General features: G+C 41.9%; 2 protein-coding genes across 3 annotated transcripts in view; both read left to right on the top strand.

The window, feature by feature from the left end:
- Positions 1-1630, top strand: part of LOC144696373 (polyglutamylase complex subunit TTLL1-like) — a 65684-nt gene extending 64054 nt beyond the window's left edge. Inside the window, 1 exon segment of the mRNA XM_078567583.1 lies at positions 1436-1630. Within this exon segment, the coding sequence (XP_078423709.1) occupies positions 1436-1565 (130 nt within the window). The 3' untranslated portion in view covers positions 1566-1630.
- A 9228-nt stretch (positions 1631-10858) lies between these two features.
- Positions 10859-27948, top strand: part of snrpb2 (small nuclear ribonucleoprotein polypeptide B2) — a 29215-nt gene continuing 12125 nt past the window's right edge. The window contains exons 1-3 of one of the 2 annotated variants that reach the window (XM_078568229.1): positions 10859-10993; positions 14232-14319; positions 19219-19391. In XM_078568229.1, the coding sequence (XP_078424355.1) occupies positions 14256-14319; positions 19219-19391 (237 nt within the window). In that variant the 5' untranslated portion in view covers positions 10859-10993; positions 14232-14255. Of the gene's footprint in view, positions 10994-11582; positions 12300-14231; positions 14320-19218; positions 19392-27948 lie in introns of those variants that run through there. The other variant, XM_078568230.1, reaches the window with a different exon arrangement.

The raw sequence follows: 27948 nt of genomic DNA, 5'->3' as shown, positions 1-27948 counted from the left end.
GCCAGGAAGCCAAGAGAAAAGGGTGAAATAGAGCTAGTGTGGGCTGAAGAATTTTGAATTAATTGTAGTTACATAGGATGGGATTTAGGAAGTTGATAGGAAGAGTATTTGAGAGTTATGTGATGAAGGCGTAAATGAAGGTTTCAATGTTAGCAGGTGTGAGGGAAAGGTAAAGGTCGGCACTGTCATTGGAGGTGATGGATATCTTGGTATGGATAACATGGGATTTAAATCACTCTTCAGTGCCAAACAGGGCACCGAGGTTGCATGTAGTTAAGCTCAGCCTGAGCCAGAGTAGGGTCAGAGTTTGGGACCAGGATGTGGATTTTTAGTGGGAGCCAAGCTGGGTGGCAGCTGGTTGGCCAGTATTAGGTGGCAGCCATGGAACCAAATATTGGGTCCTGAAGAATCATGTTCGACTTGAAATGTTAACTCTGTTTCTCTCTCCATTGATGCTGTCAGACCTGCTGAGTATTTCCAATACACTGTTTTTATTAACCAGAGATAGCGGTGAGAGGGATAGAGCTGGATGTTGCATACTTTTTTATGGAATCTGATTCCCTTCCTGCAGACAATACCACTGAAAGGAAATATCTTATGATATAAAATTCCCCTTTGAAAGGGAATATTTGTTCTGCATGTTTAGCAATGATTGGGATAATACTGCAAAGCAATCCTGGTGTCAGTTGACACTTGGTACCATTCAAACTATTGAACAGTCAAAACAAAGAGTAAATAATAATCTGAGAGATATAGGGAGGCCTCCAAAACCATAACCTGAGAAAGCAATTTGAAACAAACCTAGTTTTGAACTTTATGCCCTCCATATGGGGACTTGCATGGGTGTGGACATCATCTTCATGGGAGGGTCTCCTCATTCAGCCATTCACAAACCCCTTCTGGGTTGAAAGATTCAACAGAACTTGTGACAATGTAAAGAAACCACTAAGTGCTCTGCTTGACCAATTTATCCCCCTGTACAAGACTTGGTGACATTATTAAGAATCATGTTCCTGTCTAAGGAGAGCAGTCTAGGCTCTCACAGACACAGCTGGTCCATAAGAATGCTTTAGAATGTTGCCATCTACCCAGAGGTGCCTGGAAACAGGTCCCTCCACATGTTTAGTAAAAGATTGTAGCCCTACAAATTCTTCAAAAGCACCGGAAGATCTAAAGGGAAAGATCTGTGGCTCAATGCCATTTCAAAGGTTTCCCTGATTTAATTATTTTATCAGATTTTCCAAGCTCTGATAACTCATACATGTCAACCAATGTATTAATTACCATACCCAATGTATTATTCATCATACTCAAAGCACAATGCACATTAGAAAAATACAAAATGACTGACGAATCCTCAGCTAAACAAATAACTATTTTAAACTTTAAAGACAATCTACTTAAATCAAATTCTTCATTTTTTTGCTTTTGTCAGTTGTGATGAAGAATTGGCAGTGAATGATGGAGCTGATTGTGATTTGAAAAATCGCCTTGGTCAGACATTTGGTTCAAAAGCTGGAAGAGCAAAAGATTTAGGACGATCTATCACCACGATTTGGAAATAATATTTAAAAAGTGAAAAAAACTCTGGAAGCAGCTAAACAGCTATGCTGTCTATAAACACGGCTATCCTAACCATGCAAAATGAATGATGAAAAGTAATTTGTTGTTTGCAATTTGCTTCTTGTTACTGTTACCATATTTTAAGCATGTCACACAACTCGCTTTAATGCTTAGCTGTGTTTTGGAGATAATAGGACAAACGTTGTGGGGGTGAAATTCCTCTTAGCACATGTAGCATTCAAATGTTTTGTTTTGTGCGCTTTTTTCTTGGGGAGAGCTCAGCATGAAGTCAAGGCCCAAGCCATCTTAACTCCATGCCTTATTTGAATGATCCGTCACAGTCTTCCTCCCAGAACCTGTATGAGTGTTGTTAGGGCCAATGGGCAGGAGCAAATATTGTATTAGGAGCACTTAGCCTCTTGTATGACAACCATGATGTATTTTTCAGGGTTGGCCTTGTGTAGGCTTCCTAATTTCACCAGCTAAAATTGACTGTTGTGCTGAAGAATGTAAAGTAAGCCCTTGCCTGTCCTATTTTCTGGTAAATTACAATAGTTGTGGAGGGCGGGGGGGGGAAGATAGAGGGTATAAGCCCCCCCTTTCATTTTAAACCCCCAACCAGAAAGCCAGGTGTTGGGTGAGGTTAGGGGGAGGTTTAAAATTGACCTCTTGGTATGTTTTCTTTCATGGGATGTGGGCATCCCTGTCAAGGCCAGCATTTGTTGCCCATCCCTAATTGCCCTTGAACTTGGAGCTTGCCAGGCCATTTCAAAGGGCAGTTAAGACTCAACCACAGTCTGGAGTCACACGTAGGCCAGACCAAGTAGGGATGGCAGATTTCATTCCCTGAAGAAATTATAGTGAACCAGATGGCTTTTTACACCAATTAATGATAGTTCTCATGGTCACCATTACTGAGACTAGCTTTATAATTTCAGATTTATTAACTGAATTTAAATTCCACTAGCTGCTATGATGATATTTAAATCCATGTCCCCAGATCATTAGCCTGGACCTCTGGCTTACTAGTCCAGTGACATTATCACTTCACCACCATCTCCCCTTATTCCACCAATTGAATTTAAATTCAATTAATTAATAAAAGTCTGGAATTGAAAACTATTCTCAGTAATGGTGACCACGAAACTATTGTCGATTGTCATTAAAAGCCCATCTGATTCACTAATGCCCTTTAGGGAAGGAAATCTGCCATCCTTACCTGGTTTGCCTACATGTGACTCCAAACCCACAGTAATGTGGTTGACTCTTAACTGCCTTCTGAAATAGCCCTAGCAAGCCACTCAATTCAAAGGTAGTTAGGATTGGCAATAAATGCTAGCCTTTCCAGAGATACATGAAAGAATAAACATTTTTTTAAAATGTTCCAAACATAATTGGTGTGAAAAGTATCAACTTACTTCTCTGTAGCCTTGTCATTAGCTAGTCATTAATACCCATATAACTTAGCTGACAAGGAATTACTATTGTACAGTTGGCTCTTTGTTATAAAATACAAGTTATGGAAACTAAAACAGCACGAAATGGTCAGCAGTCAAAAAATATGACTATGATATTCAAAATTGCCTTAAAAATCAGAATATCAACATTGTGATCTGGGACATTATTTTCTGGAATAAATTTCAGCTGGCTTAATTCATATATTTCCTACATAATTCTTCACATATATACCAAGTGAAGAAGACATAATGGATCTTCAATTAGCATAGCTGCCAACAATATTGGTAATATTTATGAAATAATGCCTTTAAGATTAGGAAAAGCAACAGGAAAAGTAGCCTCACCATAGCTAACAAAAGAAATTATGGATAATATTAGATCCAAAGAGGACTCATATAAAGTTGCTAGAAAAAGTAGCAAGCCTGAGGGTTGGGAGCAGTTTAGAATTCAGCAAAGGAGGACCAAGAGATTGATTAAGAGAGGAAAAATAGAGTATGAGAGTAAACTTGCAAGGAACATAAAAGCAGACTGTAAAAACTTCTACGAGAATGTAAAAAGAAAAATATTAGTGAAGACAATTGTAGGTCCCTTATAATGGAGAACAAGGAAATGGCAGAGCAATCAAACAACCACTTTAGTTCACAGAGGAAGACACAAATAACATCCCGGAAATGCTAAGGAACTAAGGGTCCAGTGAGAAGGAGAAATTGAAGGAAATTAGTATCACTAAAAAAGTAGTGCTGGAGAAATTAATGGGACTGAAAGCCACTAAATCCCAGGGTACTAAAGGAGGTGGCCATGGAAATAGTGGATACATTGGTCGTCATCTTCCAAACTCCTATAGATTCTAGAACAGCTCCGGCAGACTGGAGGGTGGCAAATGTAACCCCACTATTTAAAAAAGTGGGGAAAACAGGGAATTACAGACTGGTTAGCCTAACATCAGTGGTAGGGAAAACGCTAGAGTCTATTATAAAGGATGTGATAACAGGACACTTAGAACATATCAACGGAACTAGACAAAGTCAACATAGATTTATGAAAGGGAAATCATGTTTGACAAAACTACTGGAGTTTTTTGAGGACGTAACTAGCAGAATAGATAAGGGAGAACCAGTGGATGTGGTGTATTTGGATTTTCAGAAAGCTTTGATAAAGTCCCACATAAGAGGTTAGTGTGCAAAATTCAAGTACATGGGATTGGAGTAATATATTGGCATGGATTGAGAATTGGTTAACGGACAGGAAACCGAGAGTAGGAATAAATGGATCTTTTTTGGGGTGGCAGACGGTGACTAGTGGGGTAGCGCAGGGACGTGTTTGGGCCCCAGCTATTCACAATATATATCAATGATATAGATGAGGGAACCAAATGTAATATTTCCAAGTTTGCTGATGACACAGAACTATGTGGAAATATGAGCAATGAGGAGGATGTTAAGAGGCTTCAAGGTGATTTAGACAAGTTGAGTGAATGGGCAAATACATGGCAGATGCAGTAAAACGTGGATAAGTGTAAAGTTATCCACTTCAGTAGGAAAAATAGAATGACAGAGTATTGTTTAAATGGTCAAGGGGAGGTAGTGGCATAGTGGTATTGTCACTGGACTGGTAATCCAGAGACTCAGGGTAATGCTTTGGGGACCTGGGTTCAACTGCTACCATGGCAGATGGTGGAATTTGAATTCAATAAAAATCTGCAATTAAAAGTCTGATGTTGACCATGAAACCATTGCCGTTTGAAGAAGGGTCATACAGACTCAAAACATCAGCTCTGTTTCTCTCTCCATAAATGCTGTCAGACCTGCTGAGCTTTTCTAGCATTTTCTGTTTTTGTTTCTGTATTCACTGGAGTTTGGAAGAATGGGAGGGGATCTCATTGAAACGTATAAAATTCTGACAGGGCTGAACAGACTGGATGCATGGATGATGTTTCCTCTGGCTGGGGGGTCTGGAACAAGGGGCCACAGTCTCAGGATACAGGGTAGGCCACTTAGAACTGAGTTAAGGGAATTTCTTCACTCAGAGGGTGGTGAACCTGTGGAATTCTCTACCACAGAAGGCTGTGGAAGCCAAGTCACTGAATATGTTTAAGAAGGAAATAAATAATTTTTAGACTCTAAAGGTGTCAAGTGGTATGGGGAGAGAGTGGGAGTATGGCATTGAGATAGAGGATCAGCCATGATCGTATTGAATGGTGGAGCAGGCTCGAAGGGCCGAATGACCTAATCCTGCTCCTATTTTCAATGATTAGTAGGAATGACACATTGAAAATCAATTAAAATTATAGAGCTGTGAATGAGAAAATAGATTAGACTTTTAAACCAAATGATTGCTTGACACCTCCAGGAGGCTTGATTTTTATCAAGGGCTAGATAAAATAGTTGGATCATGGCTTGAGTTCTGATGCTTCCAGTCTTTTCTTTAAATTGAGAAACTTCAATTTGGTCAGCTCATAAACCAGAATATCTGATTCAGAGCATCCAACTTCATATACCTGCTTTTGCCCCATTTCCATCAATACCTTTGGTTAACAAAAATCTTATCAATCTCAGTTTTAAAAATTATTAATCCAGCATTAGTTACAGTTTGCAGATGATAGTTCCGAATTTCTACCACTTTTGGTGTGTAAAAGTGTTTCCTAATTTCACTCCAGAAAAGTTTGGCTCTATAGGTTTAAACTCTGCCCCCAGTGCTAAACATCTAGTTAAATAATTTCTCTTTATCTACTCTATATGTTCCCCATAATATTTGAAAACAAATCACCCCTTAACCTTCTATAATCCGGAGAATGCAACCCGTTTGTGTTGTCACTACTTATAACTTAACACTTAGTCCAGGTATAATTCTGGCAAATTTATGCTGCATTGCCTCCAAGACCAATATATCCTTCCAAAGGTGAGGTCTAAACAGGTGTCTGTACTGGCTCAGGCTTTGAAATTCATATTGATGAAGCTGATGATTTGACTTTGGCTGGAGATGTGTGCTGAATTTTTAAAAAATGTTGCCTGGGTTTTTACTGTCATCCTCACTCATCTCCCAGCTATTAAAACAAATCTAACCCTTTTTCTCTTGGCCAGTAAAATGATGTAGTTGACCCTTTCCTCTTCATCAATGCCTTTTAGAAAACTATTGAATGCATGTCTGCACTTTGTTTAAACTTCTCAAATGTCTCTATGACACCATCAGCTTCCCAATTCATTATAGGCCATAGCTGTGCACTCATTGCTGCAGCGGCAGCTATTTCATTTTCACACAATTCACACAGCTTTTTTCTCTCACTCTGGCACTAATTTGGGTTGATTATTCGCAACCTAATTTAAAATTGTGCCATAAGTTCTTTTACATCCATCTGAGAGGGCAGATATGGCCTCTATTTAACATCTCATCCAAAAGACAGCACCACTGATAGTGCAGCGCTTCCCTGCTCGCGCAGTACAATCAGCTTGATTTTTGTGCTCAAGTCCTCCAGTCAGAATTGAATCCAAAACCTTCTGACTCAAAGGTGAGTATGCTACCAACTGAGCCGCAGCTAACATCGCTCCCTAAACTTCTGTGACTCTACCTCTCTTTTCCACCCTTAAGACACCCCTTAAACTTTGATCGCTTTGATCAAACTTTTGGTCATCTACTCTAATATCGTATCATGTAGCTAAGTGTAAAATTTTGTTGGATAATGCCTCTGTGAAGCAAATTAGGATTTTTACTGCGTTTAAGGTGCTATATAAATGCAAGTTGTCAAGGTAAGAAAATGCTCAGTGATCAAATATTAATCACATTCTGATTTTTGACTTACCATTTTAACAAATAATTGTAGCCCATATGCTTACACTATGTGAATATGAGCACTGAGATCAGTGCTTTCACTGTATGCACTCCTCTTTCAGCTTCATTGATGGCTTTAGGATATCTCAATGACAGCGTCTATTATTTTCTATTTACTAATCAGAAAGGGAATCTAGATGTGCATAATTGTCTAATAGCCAATGTATATTGAATACCACTGGACTAGCACAGAGGGAAGTGAGTCACTAGGAGGTGGAAGATATTTGGAGGGATGCACAATGAGTTAGGGCGGAGTTTTACCTTTAGGATTGTGGGAATTACAATATTCTTTGTATTGTTAGACCAATACAAAATACTTCACGAGTCTGCAGAGGTATTTGAAACAGGAACTTTATTGAAACATCTTACTTCTCTGGCTTACATGTTCCATGAAGCTGTACGAGACCATGTGAGGTATCACTTCCGGTGATAATGTACACAATTTATGACTAACATATTAAACAATTAGAATTAACCCATTAACAACCCAATATCTAATATAACACAATACACTACATCTCCCCTCTCTCCCCCACCACCAAGTCTCGGATTCTCATTTCTGTATTGAGAAGATCAAACAAACCACTTTAATTCTGATGAATCAGGTTCACCAGTCAGGTTGCTATCTGGATTGGTGGATGAATGTAACATCCCTGGCTGGGTTGATTGGGTAATGACTGCTTCCATAGAGTGGGAGGCTTCTTCTGTATGACAACAAGAGCATGTCTGTTCCGTTTCACTGTTCTGTGCTCTGTTTAGATGAGGTAGGACTGTGAATGTTGTGTCTCTTCGACCACTTGTCCATAGCAAGCTTGGTCATGGATCCAAACTGGCTCTCCTGGCTGCAGTTCTGGCAAGTTACATGTCTTGTGCTGTTTGACATCTGGCTAGAACAATATTTGTCCTCTTTCTCTCTCACTTTATCCAAGTCATCACAGCGTGTACTTGTGACGCGTGTGTGTGAGTGAGTGAGTGTGTGAGCGTGAGTGAGAGAGAGAGAGAGAGAGTGTAGCGTTCTCAGTTTTCCTCCCATTAGGAATTCACATGGTGCTAGACCATTTTGGAGTGGAGTTGAACAATAGCTCAGAAGTACAAACTGGATGTCATCATTCTTCAGCAATGCTTTTACTGTATCCACTCCTCTTTCAGCTTCACCATTGGCTTGAGGGTATCTTGGTGAGCTGGTAGTATGGAAAAATCCATACAATGCCATGAATTCTTTAAAATATTCATTGGTAAACTGCAGTCCATTGTCTGAGATTATAAGCTCTGGGATTCCAAGTGTTGCAAATATCTCCTTCAGCGATGTAATCATTGCTTCAGGAATGTGTGACACTACAGTTGCTTGATTTCTATCCATCTAAAGTAGTAGTCTACTATGATCAAGAACATTTTAACCTCTGTGTTTGAAGAGTCCATCACAAGATGTTCCATCGTCTTGATGGAAAGGAAGATGGCATCAACGGTTCTCTTGTCTCCTGACAATGAATAGCACAAGTAATACAGTTTGATGTCATCTCTTCCAGCAACTTTGAGAGACCTGGCCACCAAACAGAATATTTTGCACCTGCTCAACATTTTGTGATGCCCAAATGTCCTTGGTGCAATCATTGCACTATATCAAGTCTCAGAACTCTAGGATTGACCACTCTCTCGTCACAGATGAGTAAATCATCACCTATACTGAGATGTAGTCCTCTCGGTTCATAGTACTGTCCAAGAATGGGATTGTGTGGCATGTATGCTAGCCATCCTTTTGATGCAGTACTCTCTGACCTAAGCTCATTCTTCATTCTTCATCTCTGATTTCATTCAGTCACTGAGTTGTTGCTGGTATAGTTGTGGTTGTTGTCAATGCAAAGGTTTCTACCTCTTCAACAAGGACTACATCATCTTGTTTGGGCCTTGCCACTGGGATGCAGGACAAAGCACCAACAGCATTTTGTTGCTTTCCTGGAACATACTCTGTCTTTGCATCAAGCCTCACATTCCTCAGTTTGAATTGTTGTACTAATGGAGGCATTTTTGATAACTCCTCAAAATTTTAAGAGTGTCACTAAGGACTTGTGGTCTATCTTGAAGTGGAGACCGGGAACATAATATACGAGCTTCTCCCATGTAGCAGCTAATCCTTCTTTCTCTATCACCGTATATCTCGCTCAGTCTCGGTCAGTGAACAAAATGCATACTAAACTAGTCTGCACTTTCCATATGTCTGTATCTGAAAAAGTACAGCTCACAATCCTGTAGAAGATGCATCTGCAACATTGATAGTGAGCTAAAATATCAGGTGATATCAATATCTTTGATTTTCTCAAAAGACCTCTGCTGTGCTTCCTCCCAGCGCCATGTATTGTCTTGTCACAACAGCTGACATAGTATATTATTGACGACAGCTAGGTTGGGCAGGAACATTCCAACTTTGGTTTACCATACCTATGAATCTCGAGCTCAGTCACGTTACAAAGAGCTGGAACCTCTTTGATTGCTCATGTCTTCTGTGGATCAACCAGATGCATCCACAATATGCCCAAGGAACTTGACAGTCGACTGCGAGAATTTGCATTCGTTATTGAGTACATCTGGCTTCCTCTAGGCATTGCACAACAGCTCGCACTCTAATATCATATTCTGTCTGAGTGGACCCATGGAGAAGGACATCATCCATGTGACATAAGACTTCATCCAGTCCTTCTAGAATGCTTGACATTGTCCTCTGGAAGATTTCTGGCACTGATGTGATGTTGAAGGGTAATCTGTTGAAACAAAACCTTTCAAATGGATTAATGAAGGTTGTGAGCAACTTAGACTCTTCATCGAGGGGTAGTTGCAAAACCCATTTTTTGCATCTAGCTTCATGAAGATTGAACTCTTTTCCAATCTTGCTAAGCTCTCGTCCACAGATGACATAGGATGAACTTTGCATTCAGCTGTGTAAGATCTACTCAAATTCTGATAGATCAGTTGGGGTTTGACACTGGGATCATCCCCAAGCACCAGCTTGTTGGTTCTGTCTCAGGTGAAGTAATCCTTTGCTTCAACATAGAGTCAATTTCCTTCTTTACCTTAGGTTAGAATGAATGAGGAAATTTTCTTGGTATAAACAGGTACACTGGCTTTGTTTCTGGACAGAGTTATATGGAATGTTGTCTTCAGCTTTCCTTTTTTATATTTGACATTGCTGCTTTTGAGGTAGGGCTCTCCCCGTCACCTCAAATCGATTCAGTTTCTTGACTTCAACTTGTCTGCTCAGTTGGATTGACTTTGCTAAGGTCAGATCATCTCTAGACTGCAAGTGGTCATACAAGGTATCATCCAACACTTCCCATGATGATGCTGTCTCAGCTATCTTTCAAACTGCCATACTCACAGCCCTCTGCAAGTCTATATAGGTCATTTATGAATGCATCAACACTTTCCCCCTGATATTGGGTACGTTTGTTAAATTTAGCCCACTCAACAATGGTATTCTTTCTTAGGTTAGAATATGTATCAAGTGCTTTGACTACTTCATTATATGTGGCTTTCTCCTCATTGATACTCTGCATGACAGGGATATCATCCACACAGTCACCCATCATATAATAACAACATACTGACCTGCTCACTGTTTGCCTTCACAGTGAGGCCTAACATAATGCAATATCTGGCAAATTTGCAATACCATTTTGGCTATGCTTCTGCTTAGTTGAGGTCTGTCACCTTATCAAGGCTTTCAGACAATGGTAGAGACTTCTCCATCACTATTTTTCATGTGTCTGCAGAGGTATATGAAACAGAAACCACTGCTCTGCTTCACATCTTCCACCAGGTTATACCAGAAACCAAATCATGTGATGTTATATCACTAGCTGTGGTGATGTATGTAATTAGCATTTTAAACGATTAGAAGTAACCCATTAACAACCCAAAATAAAAGATTACACTAAATAAACCACAGTTCAGTATGTCAACAAAATACTGTGGATGTTGGCAATCTGAAATAAAAACAAAATGTTAAAAATACTCAGCAGCCCCTGGAGAGACAACGTGAGTGAAGCAGCCGATGAGGTCATCAGTGCGCGCCGCCGGAGCCCGAGAAAAATCGAGAAAAACCCGGGAGCGCGGAACTCGGCGGTGGGAAGCAGGAAGCCTGGAGGACACGGCGGTGAGGGCAGAGCCGAGAGCCCGGGGGATGCGGCGGGGAGGTGGGGGAGCCGAGAGCCCGGGGGTCGCGGCGGGGAGACGGGAGCCCGGGGGACGCGGCGGGCGGGGAGGGGGGAGCCGAGAGCCTGGGGGACGCGGCGGGCGGGGAGGGGGGAGCCGAGAGCCTGGGGGTCGCGGCGGGGAGACGGGAGCCCGGAGGACGCGGCGGGGAGACGGGAGCCCGGGGGACGCGGCGGGCGGGGAGGGGGGAGCCGAGAGCCCGGGGGACGCGGCGGGCGGGGAGGGGGGACGCGGCGGGCGGGGAGGGGGGACGCGGCGGGCGGGGAGGGGGGAGCCCGGGGGACTCGGGAGCGTGGCGGGTTGTGGGGAGGGGGAACCCGGTTTAGAGGTGTCCTTCCTGCAGTCATAGACGGACTGGATTTTGTTTAACTCAGGCCGTGGCCTCGGGGAAAGGTACAGTCTGACCGGCGGGAAGTCTGAGCGGCCTCGCTCCAGCCTCCTGTTTAACTCTCCTACTCTGTTTGACCCTCCCAGAGGTGGCCGGGTTTGACCGGACACTGCGCCGCTTTACAATCCAGCCGTACGTTGTGTGAAGGTTTAAAGCTGCAGGTTTTAGTGTCGGGATTTGTCCAGCCAGCAGCAATTCTGCTTCTCCGTCAGTAGACTGGAGGATTAAGGCTCAATCCAGCGATTTTAACAATTTGCCAAGTTACATCTCGTGGTGTGTTGGCTAGGGGCGATGTCGGTGCGTCCAACTGATTGTAGAGCTGACAAAGAGGCTACTGAAAGAAAAATTAATAGGGTGAACAAAAATTAATTAATTCTTGAGCAAAATCACTTGTGACTGCTATCATGTAGTTAATCTGCTCATGAACATCACCTGTGTTCTTTTGGGCAATGTAGAGCAAACGGAGTGTAAAATAACATAGCAAAGGAGGAAAATAGATTTAGCTGATGTTTTGCTTGTGTGCACTCTGGTGGAATTTTGGAAGTTTAAAATGAATGATCAATGGGAGGAGAGAATTGACTTTGTTCCAACAACAATTTACATTTATATGTTCCTTTTTTTGATAATGAACTGATCATTTATTGTTTGCTTATGGTGCTTGAGGGATAAATGTTGGGCAGGACACTGGGGAGAACTCCACTGCTCCTCTTTGAAATAGTGCCACTACGTCCACCAGGGAGGGCAGACATTTAGTGTCTCAGTTTAGCGTCCTGTCTGAAAGGCAGCACCTCTGACAATGCAGCACTTCCTCCGTACTGCACTGAAATGTCAGCTTGGATTATGGGCTCCGATGTCCAGAGTAAGTCTTGAATCCATGGCCTGCGCCTTCCTCTTTCTAATTCTGGTCAGGGAAAGGGAAGATCTGCAGCGACCAGGAAATGAGATGTTCAGGAAGCAGGATTAGCAGCAAGGGGGAGGTCCTAAATGGAGTTTGTGAACAGCCAGGGAGCTGAGGATGACAATCACTTGGTTAAGAACATCCAGATCCAGATGAGGAGACGGCCATCAGACCTGTTAGAAAACCAGATTGAATATGGGCAATAATCTGGTTTATAATCCTGAGGGAAGGTTTAGACCATCTGTTGTTGACAGCAGGTATCAAACATGGGAGCTCTTCACATTTTCTTTTATTCATTCATGGGATGTGGGCATTGCTGGCTAGGCCAGCATTTATTGCCCATATTCAATCTGGTTTTCTAACAGGTCTGATGGCCGTCTCCTCATCTGGATCTGGATGTTCTTAACCAAGTGATTGTCGTCCTCAGCTCCCTAGCTGTTCACAAACTCCATTTAGGAGCTCCCCCTCGCTGCTGATCCTGCTTCCTGAACATCTCATTTCCTGGTCGCTGCAGATCCTCCCTTTCTCTGACCTCTGAGTTGTGACCTCTTTCCTCCTCCCAGACCCTCAGAGTTGCAGCTTCTTTCATGCAGAGAAATGTCCCATGGCACTTTGCAGAGGTGTTCAGAAATAAAATAGATGCTGAGCTAACTATTGGGTGGAGTGACCAAAGATGGGTTTTAATGGTTTAGAAGAATGAGTTGCAAGAGCATAGTGAATAAAATAGTGTGTGAGGAGTCAGAAGCATATCTACCAATGGCATGGCTAAAAGAGGAGGGATGCTCGAAAGATCAGAGAGCAAGAGAGTTTGGGCTGGACTGCAGGAGTTTAGAGGTGGGGAAAGACAAGACCATGAAGGGATTTATACACAGGAATTTTAAACTGGAGTGGTCCAGAAACCATCGCAGTAATGAGGACAGGGTGAAAGGTGAGCAGGACTTGGTGTGTGATGGGGTACAGGGAGCAGACTTTTGGGTGAGCTTGAGCTTACAGGGTGTGGAGGCTGAACAGGAGCACATTGGAATAGTTGTTTGTTGTGGACAAGGATTTCAGTGGGAGATGAGAAGTGTTTCAAAGATGGAAACGGCTTCAACCTTTACATTTTAACTGGAAGAGGCTGTGCCTCAACCGTGCCTGAATATTGGACAAGCAACGTGATGTGCAGTGGAGAGGTTGTGAGCTGGGTGTTGCTAGTGTACATGTAGAAGCATGTAATTGAGAGGGGAAACATGCTACGATAGGTACATGGGTGACTACAGAGGTAATGGTGTGAAGATGAGGTAACATTTGTGGAGATGCTCAACCATCAGATTAGCTAAGAATGGAAGCGCACTAAACTAGACAATGGAGGAGAGGCACTGGAGGAGACGGTGTGGTCAACTGTCAAAGGCATCAGGAAGACAAGGAGGCATAATGCACCAGGGCCACATTAACCAAGGATATCATTTGTGACTGTGGTTAGGGTCATTTCAGTGCTAAGACAGGGATGGAAACTTGATTTGAGAGATTCAGATATGGAGTTTCTGAAAAGATGGACATGCATGTGGAGAAGCAAAAGCATGTTCAAGGACTTAAGAGAAGAAAGGAAGGTGGAGATGATGTAATTTACAAGGAAAGAGAGGTTGAGGTTTTTCTTTGAAGTCTGATGCTTGAGGTTTTTAAGGGAGGGGGATAATACCTGAGGGGTATTATCTAGCATGGGAAGTTTAGTTGTTGACAGGGAAACTAGAGATTGTGGGTTCGGAACTGGGGACACTAAGCTTTGAGGTGTTGGAGTTTGGCTTGAAGTGGAGTTGGGGGATAGGTGGGCCTGATGCAGCTGAATGTATATTTCCAGTTGCAATTAATCAGACATTGTAGTTTATTTGTAATTTTTTTCCCTTTAAATTTAAGGTTTGGATCTACTAGACACAAGCAATGGATATCCGACCTAATCAGACAATTTATATTAACAACGTTAATGATAAAGTTAAAAAGGAAGGTAAGTGGCACTGAAGTTTCCTCCACAGTCAACATACTGATATGTTGACCCTGTAATTCAGGTGCATTATTTGTAAGACATGTGATATGAGCAAAAAACAGACTGACTGAAAATCATGGGGCAATTACAGTGGATTTTTTACAGTTCCCCCAAGTTATTTTCTCCAGCAGGAGCCCCGCTCTGCTCACTGTCGCTAGTGTTCAGTCTCATTTTAAAATGAAGTTGATCAGTTGAGGGATCAGTTCTTATAGTAACCACCTGAGTATTTCCTTCACTTTTAGATGTGCTGTGTAAGACGGAGCACCAATGTGTTAAAACACACAGCTGACTAAAGTTTGTGCTGATGAAAGGAAGCACTGAAAAGAAAATTATGCTATAAAATAAAAGCTATGGGATTTGACATAAGTGGATGTGCTGCAATAAATCCTTTACCTTATTCCTTGGTTAGAAGTGGAGTTTACTGTCAGGAATAAAAATGGAAACTGAAACAAAATGATGAGAATGACCCTTCATTCCAATCTCCCAAGAGAAATATTCGAGTTGCGATAACACTTTGTGATTAAAGCCATGGATTTCTGTGCTATATATTCTTTGTAATTCTATGGTTGTGGTCACAGGAATGGAGGAGAAAAGTGGGGTTTAAAGTGTTCTGTCAACATCCCCTTCCCGACCCCGGTCAATTGGTAAACGTTTTGTAGCATTTGTGAAAGAGAAAGGGATAGAAGAAACATTTTTATAAAACAAATTTTTAAATATTAAAAACAAACTCCTTTGAGTTTGGAGTATTAACTGATGTGGCATTAGATATTTGCAGCTTAACCAATCCCCCAAACAAAAAGTTTATCAGCCAGATCCACACAGCTATAAATCTAGATAATGAAAAGATAAATTTTTGAATCATCTTCAGTTCTCTGCCCAAAGGCAGGTCTGACCTGCAGCGGCACAATTTTCACCATAGGTAGAACAAGGAGGCAGGTTCCAACCAGTTGGAACAGGGATTGAACCCTGTGCTGTTGGCACTAATCTGATCCATACCGGCCTTCCAGCCAACCGGACCGCCAAGGAGTCCAAGTTATTGTGGCAACATGCATTTCTACAGATTTCTGTTTGTCATTTTCCAGCATTTTTTTGTTTTTATTACACTTTTACATGTATGTTGTAGACTGGAGTTATCATGATGGTAGAGATTGCAATTTTCTTTCTGTTACATGACTGACCAGGAATCTCTCCCACACTTAGCACCTGCCATTGGTATATGATGGAAGGATTTGCAGATTGACACTCAAACCTGTTTGACCGCTTTATGAATCACCTTCCTTGGCCATCCAGTTCTGGAGTGGAACCTGGAGCTTCTGGCTCAGAGGCAGGCACACTACTCACTGCGCCGCAAGGCCCCCTCTTGAACCTTCTTAACCTTTCAAAAAGGAAAGAAAAACACCTGTGGGTGATGATGCATTAAACCAGTTTGGAGTTTTGATGACTAAAGTGTAGGTAGAGTTATTTATGGAACAGAAGGGGGCCATGTGGCCCATCAAGCCCATGCTTGCTCTCCGCAGAGCAATCCACTAACTCCCACCTCCACACTTGATTCCTGTAGTCCTGCAAGTTTTATTTCCTTCAAACAGCCATCTAATTTCCATTTGAAATCATTGATTGTTTCCACTTTTGCCACCTTCTTTGGCAGCAAGTTCCAGGTCACTGCATTTTTTTAAAAGAAAAGGTCCTCCTCACATTCCCCTGCATTTATTGCCGAAGACCTTAAAATCTGTGTCGCCTAGTCCTTGCACCATCAACTAATGGGAACGTTTTTTGTTTTTGTTACCTACTTGTTACAATCTTACACCTCTATCAAATTTCCCTTCAATCTCCTTATCCCTATGGAAGACAACCCCAGCTTCTCCAACCTAACCTTGTAACTAAAATCCCCCAATCCTGGAACCATTCTGATAAATCTCTCCTGCATCCTCTCAAGGACCTACACATCCCTCCTAAAGTGTGGTGACCAAACTGGATGCAATAATTTAGTTGAGACTAATCAGAGCTTTATAAAGTTTCAGCATTACTCCCCTGCTTTTGTACTCAGTGCCTCAATTTATGAATCACAGGATCCCATATACTTTGCTACACCTTTCCATCTTCAAAGATCAATACACATGCATCCTGTTATGATTATCTATTTTATGGTTCATGTTACTATTTTAGTGGTAATTTTTAGTTAGAGGAAGATTAATGTTTAACTGTAGAAAATGGGATAAATGCAACCAAAGCAGCTTGGAGTCTTTTACAATTAAAAGGTTGGGGCCATGTTGAAAACAGAAAGGAAGAGTTTTCCAGCTCTGAACATTGGAGATGGAGTTGCAGGCACAGAAAGACAGAGACCTAAGAGAGCTTAAGGCTGCTAGGGAAAATCTTACTCTGCCTAGTAACAATGCAAATCTCCAAAACCCAGAAACAGATTTTGAGGCTCTAAAATTCTCCAAATTTGTTCCCAAGTTTGAAGAGGGAGATATAGAGAACATTTTTTTTTACCACTTTTAAGAAGGTAGCCGGTCAACTACATTGGCCACAAGAATTGTGGACACTCGTGATACAGGGTCAAGGCCCATGAAATCTATTCCACGCTGTCCCCTAACATGACATTTAATTACAAACAGACCAAAGCCTCAATTCTTAAGTGCTTATGAATGGCCCCAGAAACTATCATTAGCAATGCTGGAATTCCCATAAGAAACCCACATAGACTTATTTGGAATCCAAAAGAATTAAACAGATCCTGTTCGACTAACAGGCTTTTAAAAAGTAGAGCGTACTTACGAAGGGATAAGAGAATTGGGACTGTTAGAGGAATTTAAAACTTGCCTCCCCCATAATATAAAAATGCATCTTGAGGAACAGTGGGTTACTTCTGCAAGGGCAGCCGCAGTTATGGCTGAGGACTACAAACTGACTCTCAAACCACCGAACCACAGCAGACCTGGGTCAGGTAGTTCATATCAGCAAGGAAACAAGGGAGATAGAAGGAACAGAAGTAGATCCAAGGAGAGTAGAGAAAGCGGGGAAAACCAATCTCCAACTTTAAAAAAGGGTAAAAACAGAAAATGCTGGAAAATCTCAGCAGGCCTGACAGCGTTAACTTTGTTTCTCTCTCCATGGATGTCAGACCTGCTGAGTTTTTCCAGCATTTTCTGTTCTTATTTCAGATTTCTAGCATCTGCAGTATTTTCGCTTTTATTTAAAAAGGGAGCCTGGAAAACAAGCTGACAGGGCTGCACCCTGTCTGCTTCCATTGTGGCAAGCTAGGGTATATTGAGGAGAACTACTGACATGCCCAGAAAGCCACAGGGCACATGACAGCACAGCTGTGTCTATCGCCACGAAAGTTGTAAGTCTCTGTGCAAACACAACAGAGGGTGCGGATGACAATCAGGATTTTGTACTTAATTTGTGAGTAACATCTCGACCCTGAAATTATCAGCCCACATTTTGTATAATTAATGTTTTTGTAATGGAATGAGGGTGATGGTGGCTCAGGGTAACCGAGACCATTCCGTAGGTCAGCTAACACATGTGGTAAAAACAGTGGCTAATCTCAGAATGGATTTTATATTTTGCATGACGAAATGCCAGTGAAATTAGATTTTTGCCAGCTGGGAGCATAAAATTAAGATGTTGGCCGTTTCGTATTTCTGTATCCTCCAGCCACAAAATTTGCCCCTTTCTGTTCCTCTGATTCCAGCCTCATATGCATCCCTCTCTCCCTTTGCTCTATCAGCCACCAGGCTCCACACTAAAATTCTCTCCTCAAATCTTGCTTGCCTCTTCCGCTTAAAATCCACCTCTTTTCGCTAATTTTTTTTTAATTGTTCCTAATTTTTCCTCTGGCTCTGTATTAATTTTATGCCTCTGAAACGCTTTGGGATATTTTTGTGTTAGGCACGTTTAGGGCCTGTGTAACATTCTTGCCTTTGATTTGAATACAATCCTCATGTCAGGAACCTGAACACATAATCAAGGCCACTGATTTGTTCTAGCACTGAGAGGTTACATTATTCTTTGGAATAGAACTTATCTGTTTATCCCAAACATATATGGAAAATCAACCCTGGCTAATATTCATCCCTCAATCAACACCATCAAAAGAGATTAACTGGCCATTTACCTTTTTGCTGTTTGTGGAATGTTGCTGTATGCAGGTTGGCTGTCACATTTGCCTTCAATCATAAATCATTGACTGTGAAGCACTTTAGGATGCTTCCTGAGGATTTGAAAGGTGCCATGTAAATGCGGGTTTGTTCTTCACGCCCTTGTCATTGTTGCCCATATTAAGGAAATATTTACACAAGTTTACAGTGCTAATATGTGCAGTGTGTTTTAATGCTGCTCATTTTCATCAAACCTGCTTGATAAATTACTAAAATCTTGATTCCTTTATGTACATGAGTAATGAATAAATTAGGCAATTTGTTTTTGACGACTGTCAGTAGTAATTGAAACATAAATCTAATTTGCTTTTTTGTCTCTTCTGATGGGGCATTTGTTGAGTGTTGATCAGATAATTGATTTACAATTGATGTCCTTCATGCAGAGAGATATTACTGGGTTAATATGCTATGGTAGTGGTAGAACTATGCTGATGACTTACATCATTTAGGGAAGATAATATTTTACTGATTTAAAGCAATTTAAAAAGAAAATAAAAATAAAGGAGCATGCTGGTGAAGGGCATAATTACATCAGTAAAATGGTAGAACGTGGATACATGCCCACTAGTTACAAAATAGTGAGCTCCTAGCTGTTTAACATTGTTCTTGGCTATGGAATGGTTATTAAAATATATGGAATATCAAGTTCTAAAAGAGATGACTGTAGCAAATTAATAATTTTTATTTTTCTCTATAGAGCTGAAGAGAGCATTATATGCACTGTTTTCTCAGTTTGGTCAAATAATTGATATTGTAGCATTGAAGACTATGAAAATGAGAGGACAAGCATTTGTAATTTTTAAAGAGATAACATGCGCCACAAGTGCTTTACGGCAGTTACAAGGATTTCCATTTTATGGCAAACCTATGGTAAGTAACTAGTCACAGAAAATTGATATAGAAATAAAGAGCATGTATAGAAGAGTAAGCCATATTATTCATAACTGCTTTTTTAATTCTCACTGTCACTGACTAGGCCAACGTTTATTGCCAATGCCTATATGCCCTTGAAAAGCCTAAAGCTACCATTCGGCAGGTCTGACAGCATCTGTGGAGAGAGAAACCGTTAACATTTCAAGTTCACATGACTGTTCTTCAGAGCTCTGAAAAAGAGTCATATGGACTTGAAACATTAACTCTGTTTCTCTCTCCACAAATGCTACCAGACCTGCCAAGATTTTCCAGCATTTTCTGTTTTTATTTCAGATTTCCAGCATCTGCAGTATTTTGCTTTTACTAAAGCTAACATTCTTTTGGATCAGAACTTTGATTGATTTCTCAAGCAATGCAATGTTCAGGACGAGATTTGAACTATTTATCTTGGTTACGTCTTAAAAATAAGAGCACGATATTGCCTCCAGAGGTGTTTGTCCCCATCTTTGGTTGATTTTATCTCCATGCGCGTACTTTCCTGTCCTCCCACTTCATGGGCAAGGCAAAGCATCAGAAACCTGAAACCTGTTCCATCAAATATTCCTTCTTGACCCTTTGTGGGTGATCAGACAAGCGGAAGACCTATTATCTTATTATTACGAGTGATCCTCATTGGATAATATACCTAATGAACCATCCAAATTCTAAAATGTAGCCAGGCCCCTCAATTTCTCATTACAGAATACCTCTATCAGTAGGACATAAACTTATGTTCTCAGCCTTCATTTCTCAAAGGAAAACAGTCCCAACCTCTCTGATCTATCTTCATAGCTACAGTTCTTCATCCCTGAAATCATTCTTGTGATTCTCCTCTGTACTCCAATGCCTTCACATCTTTCCTCAAGTATGGCACCCAGAACTGGATGGAGCACTCCAGATGAGGCAGAACTACTGCCTTATACAAGTTCAACATGACCTCCTTACTCTTGTACTCAGTGTCCCAATTAATAAAGCCTAAGATACTATATGCTTTATTAACTGCTCTCTCAACATGCCCTGTCATCTTCAATGACTTGTGTACATGTACACCAAGGTCCCTTTGTTCCTGCACCTCCTTTAGAGTTTCTCCCTTTATTTCATACTGTCTCCATAGTCTTCCTGCCAAAATGAATCACCTCACACTTATCTGTGTTGAACTTCGTCTGCCACTTGCCTGCCCCATCCACTAACATGTCTATGTCCTTTTGAAGTTCAAGACTATCCTCATCACAGTTGACAATGTTTCCAATCTTCGTATCATCTGCAAATTTTAAATCATGCCCTGCACACCACTGTCTAGGTCATCAATATATATCTAGAAGAGCAAGAGTTCCAACACTGACCCCTGGTGAAATCCACTACAAGCCATTCTCCAATCTGAAAAGCAACCATTTATCACCACTCTGTTTCCTGTCACTCAGCCAATTTCTTATCCAAGTGTCTACTTTCCCTTTTATTCCATGAGCTATAATTTTGCTTACAAGTCTGTCATGTGGCACTTTATCAAATGCCTTTTAGAAAATCCATATACACCACATAAACAACATTGCCCTTATCAGCCTTCTCTGTTACCTCTTCAAAAAAAACTCCAGGTTAGTTAAAATGATTTTCCTTTAATGAATCCATGCTGGCTTTCCTTAATTATCCTGCACTTGTCTAAGTGACTATTGATTTTGTCCCGAACTATAGTTTCTAGAAGTTTCCCTACCACTGAAGTCAAACTGACTGGCCTGTAGTTGCTAGCTTTAACCTTTCACCCCTTTTTGAATTTTTACACTCAATTCCCTCAGTACCCTTGGATACATCTCATCTGGTCCTGGTACCTTAACAATTTTAAGTAAAGAAAGCCTTTCTCACACCACCTCCTTCTCAATTGTAAATTCTTTGAGTGTAGTGGTTACCTCCTCTCTCACCTCTGCCTGGGTAGCATCATCTTCCTTTGTAAAAACAGATGCAAAGTAGTCGTTTAATAACTCCACTATTTCTCTTGCCTCCACGTGCAAGTCCCCCTTTTTATCCCTAATTGGCCCTATTCTTTCTTTTACCACCCTTTTTTTATTATTTATATGCTAATAAAGACCCTTTTATGTTCGCAGCCAGTCTCTTTTCTCCTTGCTTTCCTTCTTAGTTTTTTCACTTCCCCTCTGGTCCTTCTATAATCAGCCTGATTCTCCATTGTAAATTCTACCTGGCATCTGTCGTGTACACACCTCTTCCTTTTCATCTTCACCTCTCTCGTCATCCAGGATACTCTGGATTTATTTGTCTTACCTTTCCACTTCAAGGGAATGTACCGTGACATTGCCTGCAATACTTTTTCTTTTGAAGGTGGCCCATCGATCAGCCACTGTCTTTTCTGCCAACATTTAATTCCAGCTTTCTCAACTCTGATGCATTCTCATCCCATCAAAGATGGCTTTCCCCCAATTAATTATCCCTGCTCTGGATAGTTCCTTGTCCTTTTTCATGGCCAACCTAAACCTTATGACACAATGGTCACTGCCCGGTAATTGCTCTCCCACTGATCTTAGACCCACTTGGGCCAACTCATACCCCAGAACCAGGTCCAAGAATGCCTGCCCTCTCGTTGAACTGGACACATACTGCTGCAGAAAATTACCTTGAGCACATTCCAGGAACTCACGCTCCTCTTGTCCTTCTGCACTATTTCTATCCCAGTCTATAATTGAAGTTCCCCATTATAATTACTCTATAATTCTCGCACCTCTCCATAATTTCTTTGTAAGTTTGTTTCTCTACATCCCTACGACTAGTTGGTGGTCTATATACTACACCAATCAATGTTATTGCACCTTTTTCATTCTTTACCTCTAGCCAGAGAGATTCCATCCTTGACCCCTCTGGAACATCCTCTTTCTCCAGTACTGTAATGCTATCTTTAATCAATATTGCCACTCCCCCCAAACTTTTCATTTCCTGTCTCTCCTAAATATCTTGTACCCAGGAATATTTAACGCACAGTCCTGCCCTTCTTTGAGCCAGGTCTCTTTTATAGCAATATCATAATTCCATTTGTCAATCTGTGTCTGGTTCACCAGTCTTATTAATCACGCTCCATGCATTCACATACATGCACATAACCCTGATTTAGGTTTTTTTACTTTTCCCCCTTACTCTGACTCCATCTAATGACTTAATATTGCCCACTCTACTTCTATCAAACTCTAAGTATGTTTACCTTGATACTACTCTGATATATCCTCATCAGTTAATACTTCTCTATATATCACTGCTAGTTTTTCTTCTATCCATTCTGAATTCCCCCTTGGGTTCCCACCCCACTGCCAATCTAGTTTAAACCGTACCCCCCAATAGCACCAGCAAACCTCCCCACGAGGACACTAATCCCAGTCCTGTTAAGGTGTGACCCGTCCTTCTTGTACAGGCCTACCTGCGTCAGAACCAGTCCCAATGCCTCAGAAATCTAAAGCCCTTCCTTCTACTCCATTTCCCCAGCCGTGTGTTGAACTGCTTAATCTTCCTATTCTTATGCTCACTAGCATGTGTCACGGAGTAATCCCGAAATACTGCCCTTGAGGTCCTGCTTTTTACTTCTCTTCCTAACTCCCTAAAATCTGCTTTCAGGACCTCACCCCTTTTCCTACTTTTGTCATTGGTCCCAATGTGGACCATGACCTCTGGCTGTTCACCCTACCCCAAAAGGATGTCTAGCAGCTGCTTTGTGACATCCTTGACCCTGGCACCAGAGAGGCAATATGCCATCCTGGAGTCATGTCTATGGCTGCAGAAACACCTATCTGCTCCCCTAACTTTGGAATCCCTACCACTATAGCACTTCCACTCTCCTTCCTCCCCTCCTGTGCAGCTGAACCACCTGTGGTGCCACAAATTTGGCTCTTGCTATCCAAAAATAGAAAAGCAGTAAGAGAGCGAGATAGTTCAGGAATGCCCTTAGGCTACCTGCCTATTACTCCTAGATACTGTGGCGGCCATCCATTCCTCTCTGCCTGTGTACTTCCCTTCTTAGCTGCGGTGTAACCACCTCTCTAAAGGTGCTATCCACGTAATCCACAGCCTTGCGGGTGCACCACAGTAACTCTAGCCGTCGCTCGAATTCCACAACCCAGAGCTCACATTTCTGCAGCTGTGACACCTCCTGCAAATGTAGTCATCGAGGGCACTTTGTGCCTGCACAACTTCCCACCAGGGGCTGAGGAAAGGTAGAAAAATGAAAGGATCACCTCCTTGCCTCTTCCCCGAACTCACTCATTCACTCACCAAACCCCACCTTAAGCACTTCAGTGCACACAAAGCAGCACTCTATTTTTGTAATCTGGTCATGTCACAGATTGGGTATATTTATTCAGTGATGTAGCTGTGGGCAATTGCCTTTGTAAATGAACAACTTCTTTAAAAAAAAAACTTTAAAAGTTGTTCAGTTGGAGGACCTAATTTGTAATCTTGGCCTTAACTGCTAGAAAATGATTAGATTAGTTAATTGATTAAAGGAAAAAAAAACTTCCTGCTGTAGAACATTAATGCTTGTATTGTTCAGTACATTGTGAAGTAATGTTTACTCTAAATTTGGAATGAGGTGCAGCCTGGGCAGGTTAAAGCTCTTAATAAATGCATAAATCAGTTTGGTTGAGAATGTTGTGAATTTGACTACAATGCAGAAGAAATGCATCATTGTGCAAAGTGATTCAAATAGAGACAAAATAAATTTAAAATATATTGATGCTTTTGAAGTGAAATTTGACACCACAGTGGTCATATTTTGTGTACTTGAGCTGTTAAAAGGCGGATGGTAAAGGGGAATATTTATTCTTTTGATTTCTGTTTGTCATCTTCATTTGTAATACAAGCATGATACAAGCTTCATATATTGGAATGAGGCTATATTATGTGTATGTGTGTGTGTGTGTGTGTGTGTGTGTGTGTGTCCAGATAGCACACTCAGAAGAAGTCAATAGGTTAAATGACCTTACAGCCTGCTTAAAAGGAAAGTGGAAAATTCTTCAATGATGCAAAGGATCACCTCGGGGGAAGTAGGGATACATTAAAGAAGCAAGAAAATAAGTAAAAATCTAAAACAGTGAGACACCCACTCCAAGAAAATGGGGGAATAAAAAGACAAAATGAGGTTATCAGCATGGGTGCATACACCCCATTCCAACTACATTTTTATAAGGAGTCTACACACAAAGAGCAGTCAGGCTCTGCAGCACCACCCCCTCCCTCGGCAATAAATGAAATTGGGGCTGAAATTAAAGCTGAGGTGAAAATTAGAGGGCTACAGCATGCCCAGCAGAGAGGTGAGATGCTGCTTCTGAAGCTTGCACTGAACATTGTCATCAAACCTGCTTACAAGGTGGGTGCTATTGTTGTCTAATGAACTGACCTCTACCTTGTAGGGGCTACCCACCCCCCCGGACCACAACCAAATATCAAGCCATTGTTTCCAGAACAGTCACTGACCTCATCTCCGTTGACCTTCCTTCCAATGCTTCCCAATTCCCCAACTCTGTACAGCTCTCTTCTACGTCCTTCCCAAAATCTATAAACAGGACTAACTAAGTAGACCTATCACTCCAGCCTGTTCCTGTCCCACCGAATTGATTTCTTCCTACCTTGACTCTTTTATTATTTTCTCCCTTGTCCGGTCTCTTCCTGCCTACATCCGAACTCTTCTAATGACCTCTGTCACCTCAATAGTTTCCAATTTCGTGGTCCTAACTACTCTTCACGATGGATGTCCAGTCTCTGCACCTGCATACCCCAACAGGATGATCTGAGAGCTCTCTGCTTCTTCCTGAAACTGAGGCCCAACCAGTCCCCTTCAACACCTCCCCCCGCCACCCAGCTAAGCTTATTGTCGCTCTGAACGACTTCTCCTTCAACTCCACTCACTTCCTTCAAGTAAAAGATGCTGCTGTTGGTACCCACATGGTTCCAAGCTATGTCTGCCTTTTTGTAGGATGTGTCGAACATTTCTTGTTCTGGTCCTACTCAGGAGGGAGGGGGGTTGGGAGGATGCCTCCCTCAACACTTTTTCCAGTACATTGATGACTGTATCAGTGTCAAATCCTGCTCTTACCCTGAATAGGAAAACTTTATCCACTTTGCTTCCAATTTCCACCCTTCTCTCAGTTTTACATGGTCCATCTCTGGCTCTTCCCTTCTTTTACTTCTCAGCCTATTGCCAGAAATGTAGACAATCAACTAATGTTCATTATAAGCCCACTGACTCTTACAGCTACCTTGACTACACTTCCTTACACCCTACACCCTGTAAGTACTCCATTCTATTCTCCCAGTTCTTCTGTCTCTATCACGTCTGTTCCATCTAATGCTATCATCCACAAGTGATTCTCAGATGTCTTTTTTTCCCTCAGCTGAGGACCCCTTCTTCCCACCTATTGTGGTTGACAGGGCCTGCGACAGTGCCACATTTCCCGTGCTACTTCTCTCACCGCCTCTTCTCACTCATAGAACCACAATATGGTTTCCTTGCTCTCATCTTCCACCCCGCCAATCTCCATATCCAATGGATCATTTTCTGCTATTTCTGCCTCCTCCAGTGTAATGCTACCACCAAATACATCTTTCCCCACCCCCCCCTCCTCTTTAAGTATTCCAAAAGGACCATTCCCTCTTTGATACACTCACCTACTCTTCAGTCACCCCCAACATCCCATCCCCTTCCACTGAACCTTTCTGTGCAAACGCAAGAAATGTAACACCTGTCCCTTTGCCTCCTCTCTCCTCAGTTCCCAGGGCCCCAAGCACTCCTTCAGGTGAAGCAGCAATATACTTGTACTTTCAACCTAGTCTACTGTATTCGCTGCTCAAAATGTGTCCTCCTCTACATTGGGGAGATCAAACGCAGATTGGGTGACCACTTTACGGAACACCTCTGTTCAGTCTGCAAGCATGACCCCAAGCTTCCAGTGGCCTGTTATTTTAATTCTCCACCTTGCTGCTATGCTGGTATTTCTCTCCTCTGCCCACTGCCTTGTTCCAGTAAGACTTGACATAAGCTTGAGGAGCAGCACCTCATCATTCAGTTAGGCACTTTAGGGCCTTCTGGGTGCAACATTGAGTTCAACAGTTTCAAATCGTAACTCTGTTCCCCATTGGTTTACTTTTCTTGTTTCGATTTTTCTTCTCTTTCATTTAGCACACCTGTTCTAGGCACATCTTTTGTTTCTTTATTTCTCTTCTTTTCTTGCCCCATTTCTATTCTGTTTGGTCCTCTTGTCACTCAATCTCTCCTGTCATTCACCCTATCACAGACCTTCCTTTTGTCCTTGTCCTACCCACCTCATGCTCAAAACATATTGCATCTAACTTTTCCCAGTTCTGATGAAAGATCACAGACCCGAAACATTAAATCTGCTTCTCTCTCTACACAGATGCTGCCTAAACTGCTAAGCTTTTTTCTGCAGAATTTCTTATCACACTAAACATGTTTGGAACAGTGTCCCAAACATGATGAAGTCAGAGTGAACATAGATGAAGCAGTTGAAATTGCAAGCCGCAAGAAACTGTCATTCTTGCAGACAATCAGTAGTATTCAGCAAAGAAGACACCCCATCTGTTGGGTGTCCTTGATGTGGAGAGGACTGAGCAGCAAGTACAGAATACTAGATTGAAGGAAATATGTGAACCGTTGCCTTGCATTGATAATGGGATCAGAGGAGGTGTATCTACCCTGCTTGGTTGCATAACAAGGGGTCAGGACAGGGCAAATGAAAGTTAGTGGTGGAAGAGTAAACAAGTGCCATTTACAAAGCAGAAAGTGGGGGGTGATAGTGTGTTTGGTTGCATAATCATGACTTAAGTGATATGGATGCTGTGTAGACTGCAGGTGCTGGTAGGAGGGAAAGTGGAAGCAAGAGGGCAACCAGCAGAGGCAGGGTGATGACATAGACCAAGGCCTATGGGGAACCCTGGCTGGAGTAACATGATCTTTCAGAAAATGCTGCAAAACGTGGAGTCAGCATAACAGATGAGGCAAAAAAAACTTGGCAAATGGGATGGAATATTTAAATGAAACATTAAAAAGAAGCATGCTAGAGGAGCCAGCGATCTTTAAATACTTGTCTTTGGAACGCCCCATCCACTATCTTTAAACATTCACTCCTTTCACAGTAGCAGCAGTGTGTACCATCTACAAGTTGTCAAGACTCCTTCAACAGCATATTCCAAACCTGTGACCTTTTACCACCTAGGAAGACGAAGGCTGGAGATACATGGCAACATCACTTGCAAGTTCTCCTTCGAGTCACTCAGCACCCTGACTTGGAAATATATTGCCATTCCTTTGCTCGGTCAGAATCATGGAACTCCCTCCCTGACAGCCCTGTGGGTGTACTGAAGCCACATGAACTGCAGCAGTTCAAGAATCCAGCTCAGCATCACCATCTTGAGGGCAGTTAGGGATGGGACCTTTTATCCTTTCCCTTTTTTAGCTGCTAAATTGCATGTGCGTTTTCATTTTCTTCTTGTTTTTAAAAGAGGATTTAACCTC

The sequence above is a fragment of the Cetorhinus maximus genome, chromosome 22, assembly GCF_964194155.1.
Source record: "Cetorhinus maximus chromosome 22, sCetMax3.hap1.1, whole genome shotgun sequence".
NCBI classification, from domain to species: Eukaryota; Metazoa; Chordata; class Chondrichthyes; order Lamniformes; family Cetorhinidae; genus Cetorhinus; species Cetorhinus maximus.
Note: the sequence above shows the minus strand (reverse complement) of the source record. Positions and strands in the feature narration are given on the sequence as shown.